A 23,782-nucleotide genomic window follows, 5' to 3' on the forward strand; every position below is an offset into this window, starting at 1 on the left:
GACTATCGTGAACGCTGCAGCACGATTCATTCTTGGCCTCTCTCATCGCAGCTACGTCACCCTTCACCTCAGAGAGTTCCGCTGGATCCCTGTACAGAAGAGATGCCATTTCAAACTACGCAGCCAGGCGTTCAAGGCCCTCCACGACTCCAGGGCCGCCTACATCAACCACCGCCTGAGCTTCCACAAACCTGGCAGACACTTACGCTCCGCCTCCCTCTTGCTGGCCCACACCCCCAGCATAAACCGGAGCAGGACAGGACGCTCCTTCGCCTACCTCACAGCTAGGGCCCACAATAGCCTCCCCTTGCTTTTCAGAACCTCCCCCACTCTACAGGAGTTCTGAAGGACACTGAAGACCTGGCTATTCAACTTTCACTCTGGCCCCTGCTAGCACCTGGATACCCCCATAGGTGACTAGTCGCGCTCTACAAATTGACTGATTGACCTACTCCGGACTTGGCAGCCATCTACCCTAAATCCTCAAACAGCTCAGCCTGGGCTGGCTATGTAAGGTGGGACTCTCAATTGCTTTTGCTGTGATTTGTACCCATCTTCCCTCCTTTCCCCATCCCACAAATCTAGTATTTTAGGCCGGCAGTGTCGAATTTAATGCTGCAAATTGAAGCAGTGACTAGACTGAAGCCTGGTCGACCTGTGCGGTCGCTGCCAACCCAGCTCTATTGAGTCCCCTGGAAGAGGAAGTCAGGTCTCGAGCAGATGGCAGGGATTGAGGAGGACCTCCGGGGCAGATCTAGAGGGTGCTCCATAGAGTCGGAGTAGTCCCAACTATGAAGGTGGAATTGGAAGACCATGCCAGTGTCAGCTGGGTGCATGGAGCACCTGCCATTATAGATGGTGCAAGTGTGAGAAGCAGGTGAGTCACCAAAAGCGGGCAGGAGCAGGGTGGCTGCTGCTGCATAGGATCTGGATGAGCAGAAGCCACCCGCCACCTTGACACTGTGTTGGGGTTGTCTCTGGAGAGACAACCTTGAGGGCCCAGAGTCTTGCCCGGCTATGGAGCCTGCTATCAAAAGTCCAAGGGCTGAACAGGCAAATCCAAGGGCCAATTTGAAGGGTCTGAGGGCCAAGCAAGCACGGTCTTCATAGGACTCCATTTTCTACATCTCATCACTGATTGAGCATCACATGCAAGAGTACCCTTGGGGTCATTGGAGAAGAGGTAGCAGTCAAACACTGGCAAAGACCATTGGTCTTGCTTGTAACTCTTGTAACTAAGTGCCTCTTTCTTGATTGACTGGCAAGATTATGTGCACAGTATTGTGGATGGGGAGTCACCAAATGCAGGAATGCATCAGTGATTGTATAAATTGACACATGAGTGACTCACTGAATGTAGAGATGGATGGGTGAGTGTATGAATGGAAGCATCCATTCAACCACCCATTGACAAATTTTTGCATTCACCTACTCGCCCATACAAAATAAGAAACACCCAAGAAACGCACACCCACACACACAAACCCAGTAATCAATCAATTTAGAAGCACTATCGGTTATAAGCCAGGCCTACCAGCTTTGTCAGTGCTTGTGTGTCACATGAGTGAAGTGTACACCATAGCTGCCAATGCTGTCCATGGTCTGTATGTGTGAGTGAAGCTTGAGCCCCAGCCACCACTGCGCAGCTGTTTTCTGTGTGATTATAACCAGGGCTTTAAGTGGGCCGGGTCTCTCCGGGTCTGAGCACCGGAAGTTTTTTTAAGGAGGCCTCGAAACGGGTCTCTATCGGGCTCTGTTTTGTGCCCTTGCAAAGGAGGTCCGTCTTTTTTCGAGCGTTATAGGGGGAAGGGAAATCTTTTAAAGAGAGTCATTTTCTCTCTAGATTTCCCTTCTCTTTTTGAAACTCAGGAGCAGCAACATTGCCGTGGTGTCACCAGGGCTTTAAGTGGAAGCTTTTTCAATGTTATATACAAGCTTTTTTATCATATGCAACTAACAACCATTGACAAAGCCAATAGTCCTGACTTGTTGTAAGTATGATGTTACTCGTTGTATTACATATCTGGATGCAATGTGACAGAAACAACTAAATACCAGTCGGGCGGCACACTATGCCAGCCGCGGCCCGTGGAGGGAGTTCCGTGGGGCAGAAAGGCGGAGCGGGCGGGGGAGGGGGAGGCGGAGTGCTTAACACCGGAATATGGATAATGTGAGGTAAGTGAACAATTTAATAAATAAAACGAATTTCATTGCGCGTCCTGTATCTCAAAATGCGATGCAGGGCGCGCAATGATATTCGTTTTATTTATTAAATTGTTTACTTACCTCACATTATCCATATTTCGGTGAATAGCATCCCCCACCCTGCCCCTCCCCCGCCCCACCTTTCTGTCCCACGGAACTCCCACCAAGGGCCGCGGCTGCACTATGCTAAGCGCAAACTTTTAGCTTATGTGTTTTAAGCCACGCCCTTAATTATATTGGCCACGCCCCCTTGAGAGACCCCCAGTTTTTTCATCCCACTTAAATCTCTGATTATAACTATTGCTCCTGCCCACCGTACTGTACCTGTTACCCGATTCTTTAAATCTGTGTGGAAAATCCGATTCCCCCTCCCCCTCCCCCTCCCCTCATTGCTATTCCGTCAGCAGCGCCCGTGCATTCATGGCCCGGCTGTGACGAGGAAGGGACAGCGCGTGAAGAGGCGGGGCGGGAGGTGAATTCCTATTAAAAAGGTTTATTCTACATGATCCGGGACTCCAGCCGGTGCTGCAGAACATGCCCCGGCCTTGATAATTATTCCTCGCTGCAAATCAAAGGAGCGTTTAAAGGGAACCGCAAATGGAAAGCAAATTAAGCCCAGCTCCAATTAGCGCGGGCCACTGAAGGGGGGCGTGCTGTGGGCATGCAATATTGATGGCTTGTCACCGAGAGTTACTGTACCAGGCGTCAGCGCCACGAGAGGGGGGCTGGGAACAAAGCACCGAGCAGGCCTGAGGAGACAGGAGGACGGGTATTTGGGGGCGGGGCTTACCCCTAGGATCCGCGCCTCTCAAAAGCTGATAGGGCTGGGGTAAAGTCTGTCAAATGTCCTGATAGAGCCTGGTAAATACAGTGCCTCTAAAAAGCCACCTTCCTTCTCAGACCCCCGCCAGGAAGTTCTTTGATCTTTGTAAATTTGTCATACATATTTATATTTTTGTTTGTACCTTCTGTGCTTGCTGTGTTTGATATTGTGTTCCTTTTGCCTGCGTTTTTTGATTCTATGGCCTGCTATTTTTATATGTTTCCATTTTTGTAACATTTCTCTCATGTAACGTAACTGGTTCTATTGTATATCGCTCTAACACCTTCGGGTAAAGTCCGCGCTTTATAAAAATGCATTAAATAAAATAAAATAAATCATGCATTGGGGATTAGCGTGTGCATGATGTCACTTCCGCTACACTCACCCATGCTTAGCTGTAGGTAAACTTCTTACCTCCCAGCCTCTGTGGACGCATAGGCTGCCAGGCAACATGTAGCTGTCATCCATATAAACATTTGGCAAAACAGCCGAATATGGCAGTAATATTAGTATAAAAGTTATATCACCTGGCTCCATGTCATGCCCCTTTATACAGCTTGGTTTTTAAGCCAGCAGCATTTCTCTTTTCCCCATTGTAGGTATGGGTTTACAAGGCTCACAACGCAAGGTGTTTGTTGGTTAAAACTTCAGGACTAACTGGGAGAACCACATGCTAGTATATATGCTTTTGCTTTCTTCTTGGGTGATCTTGCTGCCCCATTGTGCAGTATCTGTCGCTCCATCCTTTGCCAGCTGGTCACCTCTCCCAGCTTATACTTTGACTCAGTTATTCTCAGTGTGATTGGTCGTTGTAATCGATAAAACACACACACCAATACACCCGAGTCTTTTTGGAGGCAACTACCAGTCTTATGTATAAACCTACTGTTTTCATGAGGACTTAATGTTGGGGTTAGACTCTTTCTAATCACTCCATTAACAGGATATAAAGAAGGCAAAATGATTTGTCCAGGAGCACACCATTTGCTCAAACTGGGAAGGCAGGATTGACACACAGGGCCACCTATTCCACCACCCACCATTTACCTAATGCACAACCCTCACCCCCCTAAAAGGTTTACCATTGTTCCCCGATGGCCATCATGCAATTAGCTCCCAATGTACTTTAAAAATATACACACTCTAAAGGCCTCTCATTTCATTTTTAGGCCTGGTCTGCGACAGCGCATGAGTTGCATGTGCTCTCGCTTGCGAGATATATAATATACAAAAAGGGGCTTGCTGTCTGCCCATTGCTTACCATTTGCTGGCTTCATCGTCACTCTTATTTGCTGCGTTCTAATTTGCCAGTGCATGCTGGCTTCACTTTCTCTTATTTCGGCTGGAGCATGGACCAAGTACTGATTGACTCCGCTTGATTGCTGCCCTTCTGCTGATCGCACTGTGATTTAGGCACTACATTTATATTTTCTTCTTCTCTCATCCTTGTTGAACCTCTTTCCATTTGTAGATATCTTTTACTATGCCACATGCACTTTATATAAACCCTGTTCTTATGTAAAATTGATGTTTATTGTGACAACAGATGTTATCTGCTTCCATATGTATTTTCACTAAGACATTGACATGGGCACAATAGCTTTATTTTTGTGATAGGATGTTTTGCCAAATGGCATCTTTTTCTTTCAGGTGAGATTAACTGATTTGCTTAGAATTACAGGAGTATTGTGTTGAATGGTAACAAGCATTGGCAAATCCAGTAGGTCTCGCCTTTAAGACTATTGGCTCTGCCGTTGCATTTTGCTCTTGCTGTACAGCGTGGGCATTGCTAACTTTGGCAATGTAGCCATGTGGCTGCTATGCTCATAGGTAAAAATAAAAATAAAGCAGGACTATGAGGCATCCACTGTGAATGCACATTTAAAAAACAGGCAATTAGCCCTGGATGTGTCATGGTGCTTTTTTAAAGTAGTTTTAGACACACTGCAGAGCATTCAGGCTGCTGTACAGCATGGTTATAATACATTGCCATATCTCTCAGAGGGAGGTCCTATTGGCTTTGCCAATGCTTGTTTCCAGAAGGGTCTACACGGAAAAATCTATGAGGAAGCCTCTCATCACCTTCCTTCATAAGAGTCTGTGTGCATGCAGCTCTCAGCTCTTTGTTCCTTAATAGTCTGTGTGTTTTGGAACCCAGTTATATCTATACTCCAATTTTGCTAGAGAAAAAAGGGCCCTCCCTCCAGTGAAATACCAGAAAGCTATGGTAACCAGGTGTCCCAGATGTGGTGGGAGTCATATTTTTTCACAGCCTGTCCCGGAAAATGTTAATAACTTCAGCACATGTCCCGGTTTCCGAAAAGGTTGACAGAACACAGAGAGATACTATTTTACATGTGTACCAGTGCAGGTGTAGCGGCCCCTAGCATAATGAGGATTCATTAAAACAGATGATAATGTGTGTACAAGCTGCATTTTATCTCCCTTTGTACCTCCTTATCTGTGTTTCCTATGCTCCTCACTGCTGTTGAGTCATTTTATGTCCCTCGTTTGATGCACAATTGTAGTCCTAATTCTATGTTTCTGCAATGTGCCAGTTCTTTAAATATCTGGTCATCCCTCAGTAAGCCAAAGATAATGTAACTGTGGTGCATTTCAAGCCTCTACCAGAACCACATGTTACAGGCAAACTGTTAGCTTTCAGTCTTTGCCAGGATCATATGCGAGAGGGAAAAGGCTTGCAGACTAGGGAAGGATTACTCATTCTTTCCTTATAGTGGATTAGGACAGTTCCCCCTTTTTAACAATTTAGATATTTTTCTGCAGTGTTACAGGGGATAGGGACTGATTGGATAAGTGTTAAAGTTCACAGGACTGTGGGGCTGGACAAGAGCAAATGTTTCAGCCCTGTGACTTGGTGAGATGGTCATGCTGGAAAGATTCTTTGCAAATGTTCAAAGGTGCTTAGAAGTGATGGACGTTGAGTGCTGGCATACAGCCAGAAGGAGCAATGATCAACAGGAGACCACTGGGTTGGGGTTCAAAGAGTCTGCACATGCAGGAGGGAGCGGAGGAGGAGGCAAGGAAGTGCCTTTGACTGTTCCCCTGGAATACTGCTGCATAGCATGCCCAGGGAAGTAGAACTTCAGAGTGGCCTGTGACAGATGAGACACGTCAGGCTCCATGTCACTGCTGTCATTCATGGCAGAACTGATAAAAATCCATCCACGACCACTTTCAGGTTCATGTGGGTCATAGAGTCTCAGAGATTCATATAATTTCAAATTTTTGTAAAGCGCTACTTCTCACCCTTAAGGGTATCCAGGCGCTGGGGTTCCTTTGGGGAGATTAAGTGAGCTATTGCCCAGAGTCACATGATGCTGAGCTGAGCTGCCACCGGTGATCGAACCGTGAGCCCCGCACTCTAGAGTCAACCACTCTGCTCACTGCGCCACACCTCTCCCAGATGACCACTCAGCATGCAAAAAATTAAGACAAGTGGACTAAATGCTCAGAGCTGTCCGTCCATAACGTGATATGCCATGCATATATGGCTGGCGTGTTTAACAGCTTTAACCTGTCACTCCCTTAAACTTAAACATTTTGTATAATTTCCCTTTGTAAATTTATCTTTGAACTATTCGTTTGCAGCGCCCACACACATTCTAAACTTCACAAAAGAGAGAGCCGCTATACTTGACTGGGTGTTTTTTTTTTAAAATAACTGTCTGTGCCCCTCACCCTAGAGAATGCACGCTATGTTCCTATTCGACAGATAGTTGAATTAAAGTGCTGTCCTTTTACTGATGAATACCATTCCCTGCTTCCCCACTAGTTTTATATGTTTCCTATGAAGATATACAATGTTGAATGCAAGAGTGTGAGACAAATACCACTATGTTGCCAGTAAGTAGTTACGAAAAGAAATGAGGCCTAGTCAAGTGAAGTTACCCAACCAACAACAAGGAACCCCAATGCTTTGCAGAAGAGCTTGTTAATTGTTATACTTTAGGTTGTCACACACCCACTACAGAACATTTTCCCCCAAGAGAGGTCACAGCCTCCTAACCACTCAGGTCCCCTCCCCAAACCCGACCCAACAACCCCTGACCTGCAGTTATTTACCACCTGCTTGGAGCAGGAGGTAACATCCCGGAAAACTGTGTAAAACGCCTCAGCAAATCCAGGTATGACACTTTATTCCCAATTCTTGGGAGTTTAATTCATAGCCTTCTTAAATCCAGAGGAGATACCGCCTAGAATCATTTATTCAGCCCTTGTGCCTAACTGTGTTAATGCTCTTCTTACATGTGTATCAGGGCATGCATAAAAACATACACATTGGTTTCCATGCATGGTATCCAGTAGCATCAGATCTCAGAAATGTACCTGGGTGAAGTTGCAACTCAACTTGATTCTGTTCTAGGATGTAAAACTTGAAAAGTAGTGCCTGGAAGCACTTCCAATCTTCTAACTGCAGACAGGTGTGCTCACCCAACTCCCATAAGGCATTCTATTCTCCAGAGATGCCCGTAGTTATGTATCTCAATGTGCTGAGATAGTCTGTGCGAACCGGAACTCTTTACTAATGGTTTTGAAAGTGGCTAGATGTACCTAAACCCCACCCAAGTATTCTGGAATAGTTTATCTGTATAGAAGACCCTGTCTCTTACAGTTCTGGAGGAGTCTGTGGACGAGTGGCCTCTCCTTTATGAAAGTTATCTCTTTCATGGAGAGCCTTTTAGCAATATGTACTGAAAAAAGTTTGACCTGTTTGTTGGAGACCCCATAGTTAGTGCACAGATAAGGGGACGGGGTGTACTTACAGCTGTCTTCCTCCTCGGTGATAGCGCTGATGACGTAACAAGCATAAACAAACCCAACGAGCTAGAAAACAAGACAAAGAAAGAGTTCAAAATCCCACACTGTGATCCTTACCGAAACACACCCCTGCTCCTACATAACAATCTCACTCCTTCCTGAGGCACTCATCTTCCTACATACAAGTAGCCAGTACTTACGTAGGTACCGACCTTACTCTTTCTTACTGATGTACTTCACTTAACAGATATCATTTCTCGGTCTGTACTGACACACTCAACTTCTTCCACCATTACTTATTCCTTGTGGAAGGGCTCTACACCCCGCTTTCCCCAACTCACTCTTTACTGAGGACTTCCCGCCAACCAACAGAAAACGATGTACTGATTGGAGCCCCTATCCACCTATCTGCTTTTAGCCACTCCTTACCGAGGGGCTTATTTTGGTGCACACAATTAACTTGATACTTATTTAGCTTCCTAAAGGTATGCCTTTTGTTTGGAAGCACTCACAATCTTCCATTTCAGTACTCACATCTTCCTGTGGTGCTCGCCCTTCTACAAACAGCGGATCAGCCCCTTTTAGGACGCTCACTCATTCACATACAATTGCCTTGTTCTCTTAAACCAGCTTGCACCTTGCAGAGGAATTCATCATCTAAAATTGTTGAACACAGAATAACTCTGTGCCATGAGGCTCACACTCCAACATACTATAACTTTAGCTTTACCAAGGTACTATCCAACCTATGTCCCAGAACTTGTTATTTACCGCATACCATAACTTGACCCTATTGCGATACTCAGAAACGTATGTAACAAAACTTACACACACCAAACTTACTTTAACTTTCACTTTACTGAGGCATTATCCATCCTATGGCCCAGAACTTGTTATTTACCATGTATTATAACTTGACTCCCTGAGCTACTCACCCTCTTATGAGACAAAACGTACTCACACCAAAACTACTATAGCATTAGTGTTACCGAAGCACTAGCCAACCCACATACTATATTGTAATGCTTACTGCATACTATAACATGGCCGTACTGAGGTTATTACACTCTTACTTTCCAAAAGTTACTTACACCAACTTTACAAGATTACTAGGGTAAGAATATGAAGGATTCAAAAAAGGAACGCCAGAAATGTATTGCTAAAACACATTTCCAGTGGCACTGAGAGAGACGTATGTACCCAAGCCAACCTGCGGGAGTCCCACGCAAAAAGAGTGACATCTTACCGCTATGAATATCTGGAAGGCGCTTTGCAGGACCTCGATGTACTGGTACTCCACCACGCAGTTGACGATGGAGATATAGGACTGTGCATCCACCCCTTTTATGGCAGCCAGGGAGTCCTCCTTGCGCTGGCAGCCAGGACCATGTTCGCTCCACCAGGACTGGTGGTGGGAGATGTTGAAGGTGAGCAGCTCGCTCTCCTGAAGAAGGAAAAACAACCAGTTATCAAAGGGACAGTACAACAGAAGACCCTGGGTCTGCAGCAGACTGGTTTAAACAGTCAAAGGGAGGGACAGCTGGGCGGGCATTAATGTCTGGGCAGAGTAAATCGCATGGCAGGCTTCTGACCGGTGAGTACCCGTGAACAGCTGCATGGGCTGAGGCTAATCAAGGCTGGCATCAAATGTTCAGGAACTATTATTTTTGAACAAAAAAGTATGGGAACTCGTTTGGTAAGAAAAAAAAACTATGCACGTAGTTCCCAATAGTTCCTGCCTACTTCACTATCTGCATAATATGGGCTGTGCTTCTGGTGCATCTATGTAATTTCTCTACAACTAAATTACATTAGAAGTTTTGTGTTGTAAGAACAGAGATATCAAGTTTCCTGCATTAGTGCAGGAGTAGCTCATTTAGTTGTGCTTCGTTGTTTGTCTTCTGATATTTGTAGACCTGAATTTATAATGGGATAAGCATGACTGACTACAAGTACCAGAATGCAAAGGAAAAAAGCTAGGCTGGAAGAGCTACAAAAGCATGGACGTGGGAAAAGTGAGAGCTTTGCAAGTAAATAGTTTGTATTTTTCACTTGACAATACTTCTGTGTTGTTATATGCATTTAATGTTCTTGTGTCCCCCTTCTTTTGTTATAGCAGCTGCCTTCCAGTGTGGAAAGCCACTACAATCTAGGTAATTTGTTCCCGTTAACAGTGCTTAATTCAGGGGTCTTCAAACTGTGGGGCCCGACCCCCAGGGGGGTCGTGGAGTGATAGAAAGTGGGTCCCACATTCCAGGTCACACTTCTGTCTATTATTATTATTTCCAAAAGGTGTCCTGGGGCTAGTAACCATCTGCCGGCTGAAATGGCAAATAAGAAACACACAGAAGGGGAAGGAGAACCAGCCAAATGGGGTAACCTACAGGGTGTTTATAGCTTCCTAAAGGATAATAGATTAATGGTGGAGTGAAGCAAAGGTAGGTGAAAGTTGCATAACTGTGCAGCCCGCACCAAAACAGTGAGGCCGACTATTCATGTTTTTTTTAATTAGGGAACAACAATAAGAAGATTAGCACAGGCCGAGAGGAGCCTACGGGTATGCCCTGTGCGGAGAGATGAGAGGGTGAGAGTAGATGGGATGAGAGAGGACAGCATGGGAGTGAGAGAAATAGATTTAAGAGGTCAGGGATGAGGAGAAATGTGAAGTGCTGAAGAAGTGCAGAAACGCAAGAGGAGAAGTGACTGTGAGCGAAAGGTGAGGACACAGAGGAGGGATACTGTTAAATGGTGAGAGAAGATAGCTGAGTGATGATCTGTGACATAAAAAGAGAATTGGGTGCGACCTGGGTGAAGGACAACAGGGTTGAGGGAAGAGAGGGAGTACTGAGGTAGGTGCTGAGGCAATAGGTGAGAGGGACGTTGATTCAAGAAGGTGTGGAAGAACAAAGGTGAGATGTGAAAGATGAATGGTGGACTGGAGAGGTGTAAGATACAAATAGACAGAAATTTGAAGGAAGAGACTTGAGGTGCTGAGGGGGGAGAGAGGTGATGTGTCCAGAGAGGCCGTGAGATAAATTCGAGAGAGGAGGGCAGTGAACAGACAGAATGGCAAGAGGTGTTTAAACATGAAGTGAAAGGTTGAACGGGGAGAGTTCATAAGTTGTAAAAAGGGGTGAAAGAAAATGGCTTGCAAAGTGAGAGAGGGATCCAGGGTTGGAAGAGGAGAGAGGGATGGAAGGGAGGGCGTGAGAGGAAAGTGACATGGGTAATCTGCTTAACTCTGCATACGGCTGCCCAGGTTTTAAGGGGCCCTTGCTGTGCCAGGTGAGCTAATGTGGCAGCACTTATTCCTGTGGAGTAGAAGGCCCTTCACAAAAGTTGACTAGACATATTTCTGTTGTTTATCGATGTATTTTCATTATAAACTAGTACTAATTAGATTAAATCTTTCCTCAGTGTTACTGTGTTTAAAAAATGTCAAAATAATGAAGCAATACTGTCCCAAAATATGCGGCATCACATAGCATTATTTATTTTTTCTTACCATACAATTTAGTCGAGCCTGCCGCATAATTTGGTCCCCACCTGCCTCATAATTCCAGTAGCTCTACCTATAGGTTTAGAATTGTTTGTCAGGAGGGGGTCCTTACGCTTGAAAATTTTGACTGGGGGGGTCTCGGCATCCAAAAGTTTGAAGACCTCTGGCTTAATTTGAACCAGCAGATACTGGAGCTTGGCACTGGCACTTCATTGTCAACACCGGCACATATGACAGTCTGCCACATGGTGGCGCTCTTTGACTAATTTAGAGATGAGCAAAGCAACAGTTCTTTATTAATTCAATGTTCATTAAAATGACTAATTACTGCCTCACAAGCTATTCTCATAGCTTTTGGGCCTGCAATAGTCTAAATTGTCACAATTGTAGGAGTGTGATGGTTACTAGTTGGGTTGGTACTGTCATTGGCAGCGCTGGCAGGGGCGGGGGATAGTACAAGCTACAATAGCCTCCTGAAGAGGGGTCTGGAACGTAATTTTGTTTTAACAAATTAAGCACTGCCCATTAAGCTTTCAAAGTATTTAGTACCAAGAGGGTTATACATATCCTGTTGGTTATGGGCAATGCAGTTACAGAAGCGTGAGTCAATGTGCGAGTTGCAGAGAGAAATTGTTCATGCTACACACTGTCTCTTCCTATTTACATCTTTCTGCTCATAAACCTCCCACCTCTAGCATCAAACCCTTCCCTACTTCTTACTATTTATATTTTGTTTTACATGTTCTCTTTTGATGCTCTGTAGCTTCCACAACCAGAATCCCTCCTTATTTACACCCCAACCTGCCATAATTCACATTTCCCTCCCGTTTCCTCTTACTACCCCTCCACTCTAGCTGTGTCCTCCTTGTCTTAATCTTTATTGGTACCCCCTTCCTTCCCTCTCTCTATTTCATACTGTACACTTACATCTTACGCTAGTTGCCGCGCTTTTTCCTCCTTTCTCTCGCGCCCACCTCTCTAGTTCTGTATTTAGACTCCCTCCATATAATGCTCCCAGCCTACTCTCCACTCTTTATCTCTCCCTTTTCAACACTCTAGTTCTAATTAAAACACAGGGGTCCTATCTGCTGAGACAGTGTTGAGTTGAAAGTTGGAATGCCTGATTTAAACATGACCATCAACTTAGATAAGTTTCCCCCGAAATGTACACTCGAGTCCTTGGGTGTATGAACCATCAGGATCCAGGGAGATTTAGCCCCTACCATCACATTTTGGAGGAGGGTCGCAGGGGACTATATATCCCCCCTCACACCTGAATGTTAAAATGGAAACTGAAAAGCAAACAGGGACTGATAGGGTATGTCTCTCTGAAGACATCTGCACATCCACTAAGCCTCCTTGAAGTGCTATAACCTGAGGCCCAAACTCTGTGGGGGCTCCAAGACCTCTTTGTTTTGTTAACTATTCTAGTATGGTCATAGAGGTTTCAGCCTCTCCTGAATTGGTCGGTTCCTTAACGCTGGTGATCCAGCAGACAGGGGAAGGCAGAAGATTTTTTTTTATGTTAATGCTACTACTGGCTTAACTGACTTGGAAAAAAGAAGGATTTTAGGGGTGGTTCAGCACCTCAATTACCATAATTGAATAATTAGCAAAAATGAAGGGGTTTGGAGACCCAGAGAGTTTACACCTTAAGGCTTAAGGTACAACTCTTCAAGGAGACACATGGGAAGTGCAGCAAGATTTCAGGCAGACATGTTCCATCGCTATGTGTGATCTCCAGCACGTGGATATATTCCAAAAAGATAAAGCACATCTTTAAGTCTTATGACTACATGCATGCACACATATGTGTTTCACGTCAGTTTCATTTAAGGTGCTGTACGTGTATTTACTGAACTCCATATACTAACACTGTGGGCCAGATGTAGGTAAGTATATTTTACCGATTCATAAATACCGAATTTTACCGATTCAGTATTTATGAATTGGTAAAATAGAAGGGGGGAGATGTAGATAGAATCGGTAATTGAATTACCGATTCTGTAAGAATCGGTATTTACCGAATCGGTAAATACCGATTCGGTAATGCCCATTGATTCCTATGGGCATTGAAGCCCATAGGAATCAATGGGCTTTACCGAATCGGTATTTACCGATTCGGTAAATACCGAATGTTGCAAGGGTGCAGGGGGTGTCACTTTGACAACCTCTAGCACCCCGATTTCAGGCATGTGGGACATGGGGCACACAGACATGCCCTAAGGGCATGTCTGTCTGTCACATGCCATAGGTGTGCATGCACACATGTGCATGCACACCTGGAATCGGTATTTTACCACCCAATTGGATTGGGTGGTAAAATACCGATTCGGTAAGGCCTGTGGGACTCAGAAGAGTCCCACCAACATCTCAAAATTACCGAATCGGTAATAATACCGATTCGGTATTTTACCGATTCGGTAAATGTATCGATTCGGTAAATCTACCGAATCGGTAAAATAGGCCACCTACATCTAGAATGGCCATTTACCGGTAGGTAACGGCCGAATCGGCCAAATCGGCCGTTACCGGTCGGTAAATGTCGACCTACATCTGGCCCTAATTGAATAACAATAATTGTAGAACTTAACACAAAACACATGCTGTTAAATGGAAGAGAGAAGTCTGTAACCCTACAGTCTCAGAAATGCACAAAATTCAATCCAGGACGCAAATCCTAGCTCCCAACACACGACCAGACTGTGTGATCTATGGGCCATCACTCTGCTTCTCTATCATTTTCCTTAACCATTCGGTTTGACAGCAAAATTCAGTACTCTGCAAAAAAACTCACATATATATGGCTAATATAAAATATTGTTATTTCACATTTAATAACAATGTATGCATTATAAACAAAGAACATGACGAATTAACACATTTTGGGCAACTTGTGGCAACGTCGTCAGCGCTTGAGAAAATTGAATGTTTCATGTTTTAAAGAAAAAAATACTTTCAAATGATGTCATTCAAGAAAGATAGTAAGAAATGTTGAATATATATATATATATATATATATATATATATATATATATATATATATATATATTCAACATTTCTCACTATCTTTCTTGAATGACATTTGAAAGTATTTTTTCTTTAAAACATGAAACATATATATATATATATATATATATATATATATATATATATATATATATATATATATATATATTATTTTCCCTTTGAAGTCTTTTAGCATGACGTTTGTAGATTTGTTTACACCTTTGATGGCTCAGCTCGTGTGTTTGCTCTTAGAGCCAAGCCTGTCCACTGCCTCAACTCTCCCCAAGGCTGTTCGTGTCTCTCCCAGATGTGAAGTGTCTCATAGACTCTTGCTGAGGCCTGCCATGTTGACATGGTTGTCCTACCTGCCCCATCATCATTTCCTTGGAAGCATGGAGATCCACGCCCTGGCAAGGCAAAAAGATCATAAATAGTGGCAGTGTGGTGCACCTGAAGACGAATGCAGGAAGAGCGCACCCTGCCACAGCAAGCGTTTAAGGAGAAGGGGCAGTGTGGTGCCCCTGGAGTCCACAACAGGGGGATTCACGCACAGCTACAGGTAGAGGGTAGAGAAAGGGACAGTATTTTGCATCTTGAACCCACACTTTGGAGATTCATGCCCAACCACACCAAGACCACAGAGAAATGGGTAGTGTCTTCCCTGGAACACCAAAGCAGGGCATTGCCACAGCAAAAGGGCAGAGGAATACCCCGAAACCAGTCCTAGGATGCTTGTTTCCAGCCCAGGGAGAGCCTGGCCTGGCAGTTCGGGCTGGACTGTTCCCATTGGGCGCAGGGTCAAGACTGATTTGCATATGGCTGGGTTCAAACTGGAATGGCATGGGGAGCAAAAAAACGATGGATTTATGCCCTTATCTCTGTACTGGGGCGAATGTATGACACTGTTCTACATTCTGTCCATCAATTGTTCTTTTTGCCTTACAAAACCATGGCAGGAAGTTTCAGGCCCAGCCACAGCAAGAGGGGTGCTGGCAAAGCTTGTTGCTGCCGTCACAGGGCCACCCCCCCCCCTCCCCCTTCTCTATAGACCCCCTCCGGGCACTAATAAGTCTTCCTTGACCAACATCAATCATTCCCCTTACGCAGTAGGCTTCGCGCGCTCCACCAACCCCCTCACGAACCAGCGAAGACCCCGGCATATTTCTGACCCTTTATTGCGCGTGCTGCTGCTGGAAACAGATCTTGGGCGACATGAATAATTAAACAAGACACGAGACATCTGCCACGGTCCCAGCGTAATTATCTGAGCACATGTCACTTCAGAGAGCTCGCTTACAGCAGAACGTCCTCTCTCTCCCCTCCGCCGCCCCGCCCCCTTCACGACATGCCCGTCCGTGTTCATTTAATTATGTATTTTAAATGCACGCACGCCCCCGCTCGAGGGCGAGAACGCAAATCAAAAGATAATATTGATACATCCGGCGTGCGTGCTGCAGTTTGGCTATTGGCAGGGACGTGAGCGCAGGCAGAGATCCGTCGCCCCTCCCAGAATAGGATGAAGCCATAAAAAGTTACAAGGACCCACCAACCCTTTGGTGAATCGTTTGCACAAATTGTGGCAGAGGGTGTTGTGAAGGTCACAGATCGCCAATGAGTGGGACATATGTGCAAGCATGGTTTCCTAACAGTAGATCGCAAGGGCCCCTTTGCAAACATTGTTTACTTTCATTCTCAGGCCTCTCGAGGAAGTTCGCTCTTCATTGTAAATGTATTTTTTTCAAACTGTCCATTCCTCACCCTGCAGTGCTGTTTGGATTTTGTGTTTGTGTACCCTTCATTTTAAGTCTCCTGTTTATCTTTGTAATGTTCTATTATGTAACACTTTTCTCTTGTAACGTAACTGGCTCTATTGTACAGTGCTCTGACTCCTTCAAGTAATGTCCGCGCTTTATAAAAATGCACTAAATACAATAAAATAAATGAAAATTGTTCGCCTGCACCCTTCACCGGCCATGTGAAACTCAATGGTTCCAGGTAGGGAACTTTAATATTATTAATTCCCTGATGTTTGAGGTCCGTCTGGGCCCCAGCTGCTACCTGGTATCTGTGTCAGTGCTTTAAATGGGCAGGTACTACCAGATTCTCATTGCCTGCACCACTTTAATTTGGAAGGGATAGTACCAACCAGGGCCGGACTAAGAACACTGCAGGACAGGTAACTGTTTTTTATTTTACATTTTATTAATGTATAATTCATTGTTAATAGGGTGGGTGGAGGCGGGTGACGGAGTTTGTTCCCAACTCTGTGGACTTCCACGTAGTCCCGCAACACGAGCTACGCCCAGGGTTACTTTTATTACAGCGGGCGGATATTGCAGCGCTACAAAACTGGCCCCCAGTAACAAAAAACGGCCCCCACCACTCAAAAACTGGCCTACCTGCTACCCGCACTTCTCAGAAGTGCTCCAATGCTTTTAATGGGAGGGTACTGGCATTTCTCAGCAACAAGGTACTCTGGGATAAGGAGCACCTGCACTTCCTTATTTTAGTCTTATAGCCCGCTGCCGAAGGCTATATCGGGTGGGGTGTTAAAGGGTTATAGGCCAGGCCCACTGTTAGTAGTTGTCCAATGGTTTCACATTCCAATGGGTTGTATCACTCAGTAGGTCCAACATCACTGTACTTCACAACACCGCTGAAAGAGAGCGGGGGGCCCAGATCACTATGTAGTTGATAAAACACTTCTTTTAGAACCTTCAAAAAGGAGTGTTCAATGGTACAATACTGAACTGGCAGCGTCTGATGAGTTTGGAATTCTTTTCCCCAAGCCTACTCACCACCGCCATGCTCACACCCTTCAGCAATGAGGGGAAACTGATTCTCTTACAAAAACTCTTCTTGTCTGGCACCCACTAACATTTTCACTCAGATACATGTCTTCTTTGACTTTTCTACAATTGCTTCTCTTCGTGCTTGGCTGGCCCTTACAACTTTGCCATGAAGGGCAGAGGATGCCTGGTGGTGAGGCAGTGAGGATGATGGAGCCCAACACGCAGGCACCAAAACATGCTTCAGCAAAAGCTGCTAAGCACACATTGTCCATAGTCTTTCCACCATCTTAAATTCACGCTTTGCAAGTACCAGCCCTGTTCATGCATTTAAGCGCTGAAGCACAATATGCATTCTGCAGCACACATAGAAAGAGGAGAAAGCCTCTTGTGATTGTTTTTGTGCAGAAGGTATCTAATAGATACAGCGCATTCCTGCCCATTTCTTTTTCCATAGGGCAGTGCAGTAGCAAGGCCTTCTGTGCTGCCGTACGGCACAACACCCATAAATGAGGCCCAAAGTACCTACACTCCTCCTGCCCACCCTCTACCTCTCTGGTGGTCCTGTTTGCTCTGTCCTACCATCAACACTCATTTCCCTAGTTGTACAGTGCTTGTGGTTCCTTAACCACTTGGATGCTAGGCGTTTTCCCGCTGTGTGCTGGAAAATGCCATTTTAGTGGCACCATGACGAGCTCAGCTCGTCATCAGCACACGACCCCCGTGGGTGATGACGAGCTGAGCTCGTCATCAGCATTGAAGGGGTTAAAGATCTCAACTTTGTGCCTCTGTCCTGATCTAATGCATACCTGCAAACTCACACAGTGCCACCATGTGACACTGTGTGAGAAGTGTGGCTCACTGGTTAGAGGAGGCAGACCTGGAAGCAGAGGTCAGCCCGGGACCAGGGTTCAATTCCCAACTTGGCGGGGTCTTGAGTCCTAAAATGTCCATGGACTCGACAATTCTCGCTCTGGTGCCTACTCGATTCACGGGTTCACACTCTGCAACTCTGGGCCATAGCTTGCTTTATCTCCACAACGGCCCCTCGCGGCAGGATGCCTGGCTTTCACCTTGCGGATACCCTGCCGGGGTTATCTCACAGGGGAATACCAGGACGGGTTCCCTAAGCAAGCGCTTAGAAACCGCTCGGTGATTTGCGCTATATAAATTCCTGTACATTTAGATTTACATTTAACACACAATATTGGCTCCCATCACACGGTCACCAAGTGAGGAGCCGATATCACACGATGGCAGGGAAAATAAGATGAAAACCACAGTAAACAGTGATTTCCTGCTCCTTTTCGAAGGCTGTGAGGTGCTGACATCTAATAAGGGTGTGTGAATTTTTTTTAGCAAATCTCATTTATCATGAAGAAGTGAGCCTTTTGTTTTTAGAGCATCAAATAATATTGGCGCCACATTTGCTCTTTGCTGAAATGCTGGCTAAATCCTGAGGCAGCTTAGACAAGTCAGTGCATAACTGATTGTCTCTCCAAAACGTGTCTAAGATACCATGGCTGATATATGGAAAAGATGATTTGATAATTTAAGCCTCAAGGAAATGTTTATTGAGCCATCTTTAATTCACGTCCATAAAAAGACACTGTAAAGTCACGCTTCCAGGAATTTTGTGTCAACAAACGATTATGTAAGATGTTGAACTTGAAGACTGGAAGCTTACATCCTCATTGTAACAGTTACAAGCCTTGAACCATACTTGTATTGGCTTGAAAACCCTTTTAACTGTTTGTTTTTAGCCCTTTTTGAGATTTAGGGCCATATGTATCATAGTTCTGTTTCGCGATTTCTAAATAGCGATTTTTAAGGAATCGCTATTTAGAAATCGCAAAACGGTATGTATGTAAAAAATCGAATTTTTTTTGCGATTCCTTAATCTTCCTTATTTCCGAATTCGCAATTTGCGAATTCGCAAATAAGGAATCATTTCCCATTCATTCCTATGGGCCTGGAGGCCCATAGTAATGATTGTGAAATGCATTTAATTTTGCGATTCGCAATTTGCTAATCGCAAAATGAGATTGATTTCAAGGGTGCAGGGGTGTCTCAAGGACTCCCTGCTGCACCCCTGAAATCAGCATGTGTGTGCATATGGCGCACATACATGCCCTATGGGCATGTATGTGCATCACATGCCACATTAAAAAATGCCAATTTGTGCATTTTTACAAGAAATCGCAAATTACCACCAATTGAAAGTTGGTGGTAAATTGCGATTTCTTAAGCTTAATTCGCTATAGAAAAATGCTTCATACATAGCATTTCAGGAATCGCAAAATTGCGATTCCTTAAATGCTATGGCAAAATAAGGAATCGCAAATTTATGCGATTCCTTATGGTGCCATTTTTTAATACATATCAAAAAATGCATAACAGCCTTTTGCGATTCGCAAAGGCCGGAATTCGCCGAATTCCGGCCTTTGCGAATCGAAAAAGGCTCGATACATATGGCCCTTAATCCTATACATTTTAAAGTGGCTTTCCCCATTCAATGTACTTGGAAACTCGATTTGCCACCACGTCATTGTAATCATGTATGCGGACAATGCACATGTCACTTTATTCTATTTTCCCCCTGTATGCAAGCCCCAGATCTGCTTTCCTAAAACCTTTACTGCACCAAGCTGATTGTAAAAAATATATGCCAGCTATAAAGTTTTTACAAAGGCTTTGCTCTTTTGAAATAGGCACTGAAATATTGAATTTTTTAAAGGGTGCTCTGAAAATAAGAAACCGTTATGAACAGCTAAACTCCTAGCAGACCTGTTTTAGCTCCATGCACCGGATTTTATGGTCATACTATTAAGATTTTAATGAATCCAGTCTTAAATGATTTTTACATTATATTGGACATGTTTTATGTATGTATTTTTTTTATATGCAGACTTTTATGGCATATTAAGTGCTCAATAAAGATCATTTGAATTGATATCGGCTTACATCACACGGTAAGCTGGTGAGGAGCTGATATCACACGGTGGCAGAGAAAACAAGCAGAAAACCACTGCAAATAGTGGATTTCCAGCTAGTTTTATGCGGATTTGAGGTGACAACGCCCAATAAGGTGGTGCGAGTGTGAAAAAAAGCCCAGGACATCAGCACCAGCCTCGGCAAGCTTCTTTTATGTTTTTGGAGGTGGGGTCTTGGGGGCAGGGTGGGGGCAAAAAGTGCCTCGTAAGGACTTCTTAGCACAAAGCCACACCCTCTCCAAGGCCCCGCCCCCTCCTCACACTGTAAGATTTTTGTTCAAGTTGGCAGGTCTACTTCTGACCTAGCCCTCACTAAACCACAGGAGCAATCCAATCCCCAGCCCAGACACACATACTGCACTACACCTACTGAAACATGCTCATCTCCACATCTGCCAGGTGCCACCTCACCTCCTTTGCAGTCACCTGGCAAAGTGTCATAAACAACACCACCTCATCTTCACACTCACGTCTCTGCAACACAACCTGCTGGTAACACAACACACTTAATGGCCCACACGTGCCCTTCCCACCCATCAGAGCCCCAAATGCCAAGCAACCTTTCTACGTGCCAGCCAAGAGTAGACTCCAATACATTTCAACCCTGCATTCTATATGCCTCTCTGAGGTCTCTTTTGTAAATCATTTTGGCCACTATAGGTGTGGCAGGGTATACTCAGACATGAGTCCCTTTCTCACTGCTCCATCAGGATTCAAGCAAGCCGGGCCGAAGAAGGCTGAAATGCCAGAAACCGGTCCCCGGTAGCTTGTCTCCTTTCTGGTGAAGAATTGGCTTGGTAGTTTAGTCTGCCCTGTTCCCATGATGCACTGGGCCAGGGACAGACTGATTTGCATATAGCCAGGTTCTGAGCTGGGATGGGGCAGTGAGATAAATAACGGTGATGGATCAAGCCCTGATCTTTGGACTGGGTAAGAGTGGTCTGTTTAACTCAGACACTCTGTTCATCACCACCCCCTTTTGTAAATCATTTTGGCCACTATAGGTGTGGCAGGGTATACTCAGACATGAGTCCCTTTCTCACTGCTCCATCAGGATTCAAGCAAGCCGGGCCGAAGAAGGCTGAAATGCCAGAAACCGGTCCCCGGTAGCTTGTCTCCTTTCTGGTAAAGAATTGGCTTGGTAGTTTAGTCTGCCCTGTTCCCATGATGCACTGGGCCAGGGACAGACTGATTTGCATATAGCCAGGTTCTGAGCTGGGATGGGGCAGTGAGATAAATAACGGTGATGGATCAAGCCCTGATCTTTGGACTGGGTAAGAGTGGTCTGTTTAACTCAGACACTCTGTTCATCACCACCCCCTTTTGTAAATCATTTTGGCCACTATAGGTGTGGCAGGGTATACTCAGACATGAGTCCCTTTCTCACTGCTCCATCAGGATTCAAGCAAGCCGGGCCGAAGAAGGCTGAAATGCCAGAAACCGGTCCCCGGTAGCTTGTCTCCTTTCTGGTGAAGAATTGGCTTGGTAGTTTAGTCTGCCCTGTTCCCATGATGCACTGGGCCAGGGACAGACTGATTTGCATATAGCCAGGTTCTGAGCTGGGATGGGGCAGTGAGATAAATAACGGTGATGGATCAAGCCCTGATCTTTGGACTGGGTAAGAGTGGTCTGTTTAACTCAGACACTCTGTTCATCACCACCCCCTTTTGTAAATCATTTTGGCCACTATAGGTGGGGCAGGGTATACTCAGACATGAGTCCCTTTCTCACTGCTCCATCAGGATTCAAGCAAGCCGGGCCGAAGAAGGCTGAAATGCCAGAAACCGGTCCCCGGTAGCTTGTCTCCTTTCTGGTGAAGAATTGGCTTGGTAGTTTAGTCTGCCCTGTTCCCATGATGCACTGGGCCAGGGACAGACTGATTTGCATATAGCCAGGTTCTGAGCTGGGATGGGGCAGTGAGATAAATAACGGTGATGGATCAAGCCCTGATCTTTGGACTGGGTAAGAGTGGTCTGTTTAACTCAGACACTCTGTTCATCACCACCCCCTTTTGTAAATCATTTTGGCCACTATAGGTGTGGCAGGGTATACTCAGACATGAGTCCCTTTCTCACTGCTCCATCAGGATTCAAGCAAGCCGGGCCGAAGAAGGCTGAAATGCCAGAAACCGGTCCCCGGTAGCTTGTCTCCTTTCTGGTGAAGAATTGGCTTGGTAGTTTAGTCTGCCCTGTTCCCATGATGCACTGGGCCAGGGACAGACTGATTTGCATATAGCCAGGTTCTGAGCTGGGATGGGGCAGTGAGATAAATAACGGTGATGGATCAAGCCCTGATCTTTGGACTGGATAAGAGTGGTCTGTTTAACTCAGACACTCTGTTCATCACCACCCCCTTTTGTAAATCTCTGAGGTCTCTTGGCATGGCACCATGGGCGCACCCTGCACGCACAACCCGCACGTGCTCTGGAACTGCCGCAGCCCGTGCAAGTAAGAGCGGTGAGGCGGTGAGGCCGGGTGAGTGGGTATCTTGACAGACGAGGACAGGGGGGAATTAATAATTTATTTAATTTTCCCTCATGGTTGTCTGTCGAATCAGTCCTCCAGCCCGGTCCCACCGCTCTTACGTGCACGGGCCGCGGCTGCTCTGGAAGACGCTCTTGTCATGAGCGTCAGGTCAATGTGGCGTGCTCGCCATCTGCGCCTGCGCTTCATGACCTAGAACAAGTACTCACACTGATGCCACAATGGCCTGTGGCAATCCAGTGTTGCAATGATTGTTGCAGCAGGACTGCAAGGGCAGACATTCGCTGTACAAAATAGAGGAAATTAGCTTGTATTTTATAAATCCTCGCATTGCATATATTTTCTTGTCGAGAACACATATTGTACCAGATCAATTTGCTCACCTGCCTCTAAACTGTGTATTGTTATGCTATGTTACATGCAGGCCTGCCAATCACCTGCTGATAGGCCACTACAAATACAACACTCTCCTAAAGTTGCTCATTACTCTACTTCTTACGCTCCCCAAGTACTTTGAGTGGGTCAGTCAAGAATTAGTTACATGGGTCTGGAAAGGACTAACGAGTGATCAAAGTCCAGGGTATTGTAGCTCACAATTTTAAATACATGTAATGTAAAATTTCAAACACCCGAATATACCGGAATGTAATAAGTCAATGGAAGGTAATGTGACGCAGTGGAGGTAACTAAATTATTCACAAAATCGCTAAACCTCAATGCTTAATTAAACTTACTCCATAACTCCAGCATTTTAATACCAATTTCCCCAACATAAAAGCACACAATGATTAATGTACTAATGGGTTGTCAATTTATTTTAGGTGGCGCCCATAAATTTGCGTCTGTGAAAGATAGTAATAGTTCCACCGGTGTTAAGGCGAGGGAAAACATATGTTTTAAGCAAATCGTATCCTCTGCACACGCACATATCATGCGCAAAATTCAGCAAGTCAATGTATACAAGCAATGAAGAGAGTGTTTCATATGATTTTTGTATTCTTTAATCCGAATTGCCCAGCCAACACGTGTTTCATCGATAGGGAAAGACCCCACGACTTCTTCAGGGCTAAAACAATATCATAATGACTAAATAAAAAAACATTCACATGTAAACATGTAAGATATGGTGGACACATTTCACCACTAAGTGAAAACCCCAATGAAATAGTAAAAACAACCAGGACTTGTTTCATTATATC

General features: G+C 45.0%; 1 protein-coding gene across 2 annotated transcripts in view; it reads right to left on the reverse strand.

Moving 5' to 3' along the window:
• Positions 1 to 23,782, reverse strand: part of NKAIN4 (sodium/potassium transporting ATPase interacting 4) — a 136,312-nt gene that overhangs the window by 10,966 nt on the left and 101,564 nt on the right. For both annotated transcript variants that reach the window (XM_086932824.1, XM_086932823.1), the window contains exons 4-5: positions 9,057 to 9,254; positions 7,816 to 7,876 (exon numbers count right to left, since the gene is read on the reverse strand). In XM_086932824.1, coding sequence (XP_086788950.1) covers positions 7,816 to 7,876; positions 9,057 to 9,254 — 259 coding nt within the window. The remainder of the gene's footprint in view (positions 1 to 7,815; positions 7,877 to 9,056; positions 9,255 to 23,782) is intronic.

Source organism: Lissotriton vulgaris, chromosome 7 (genome assembly GCF_964263255.1).
Source record: "Lissotriton vulgaris chromosome 7, aLisVul1.2, whole genome shotgun sequence".
Taxonomy (NCBI): Eukaryota; Metazoa; Chordata; class Amphibia; order Caudata; family Salamandridae; genus Lissotriton; species Lissotriton vulgaris.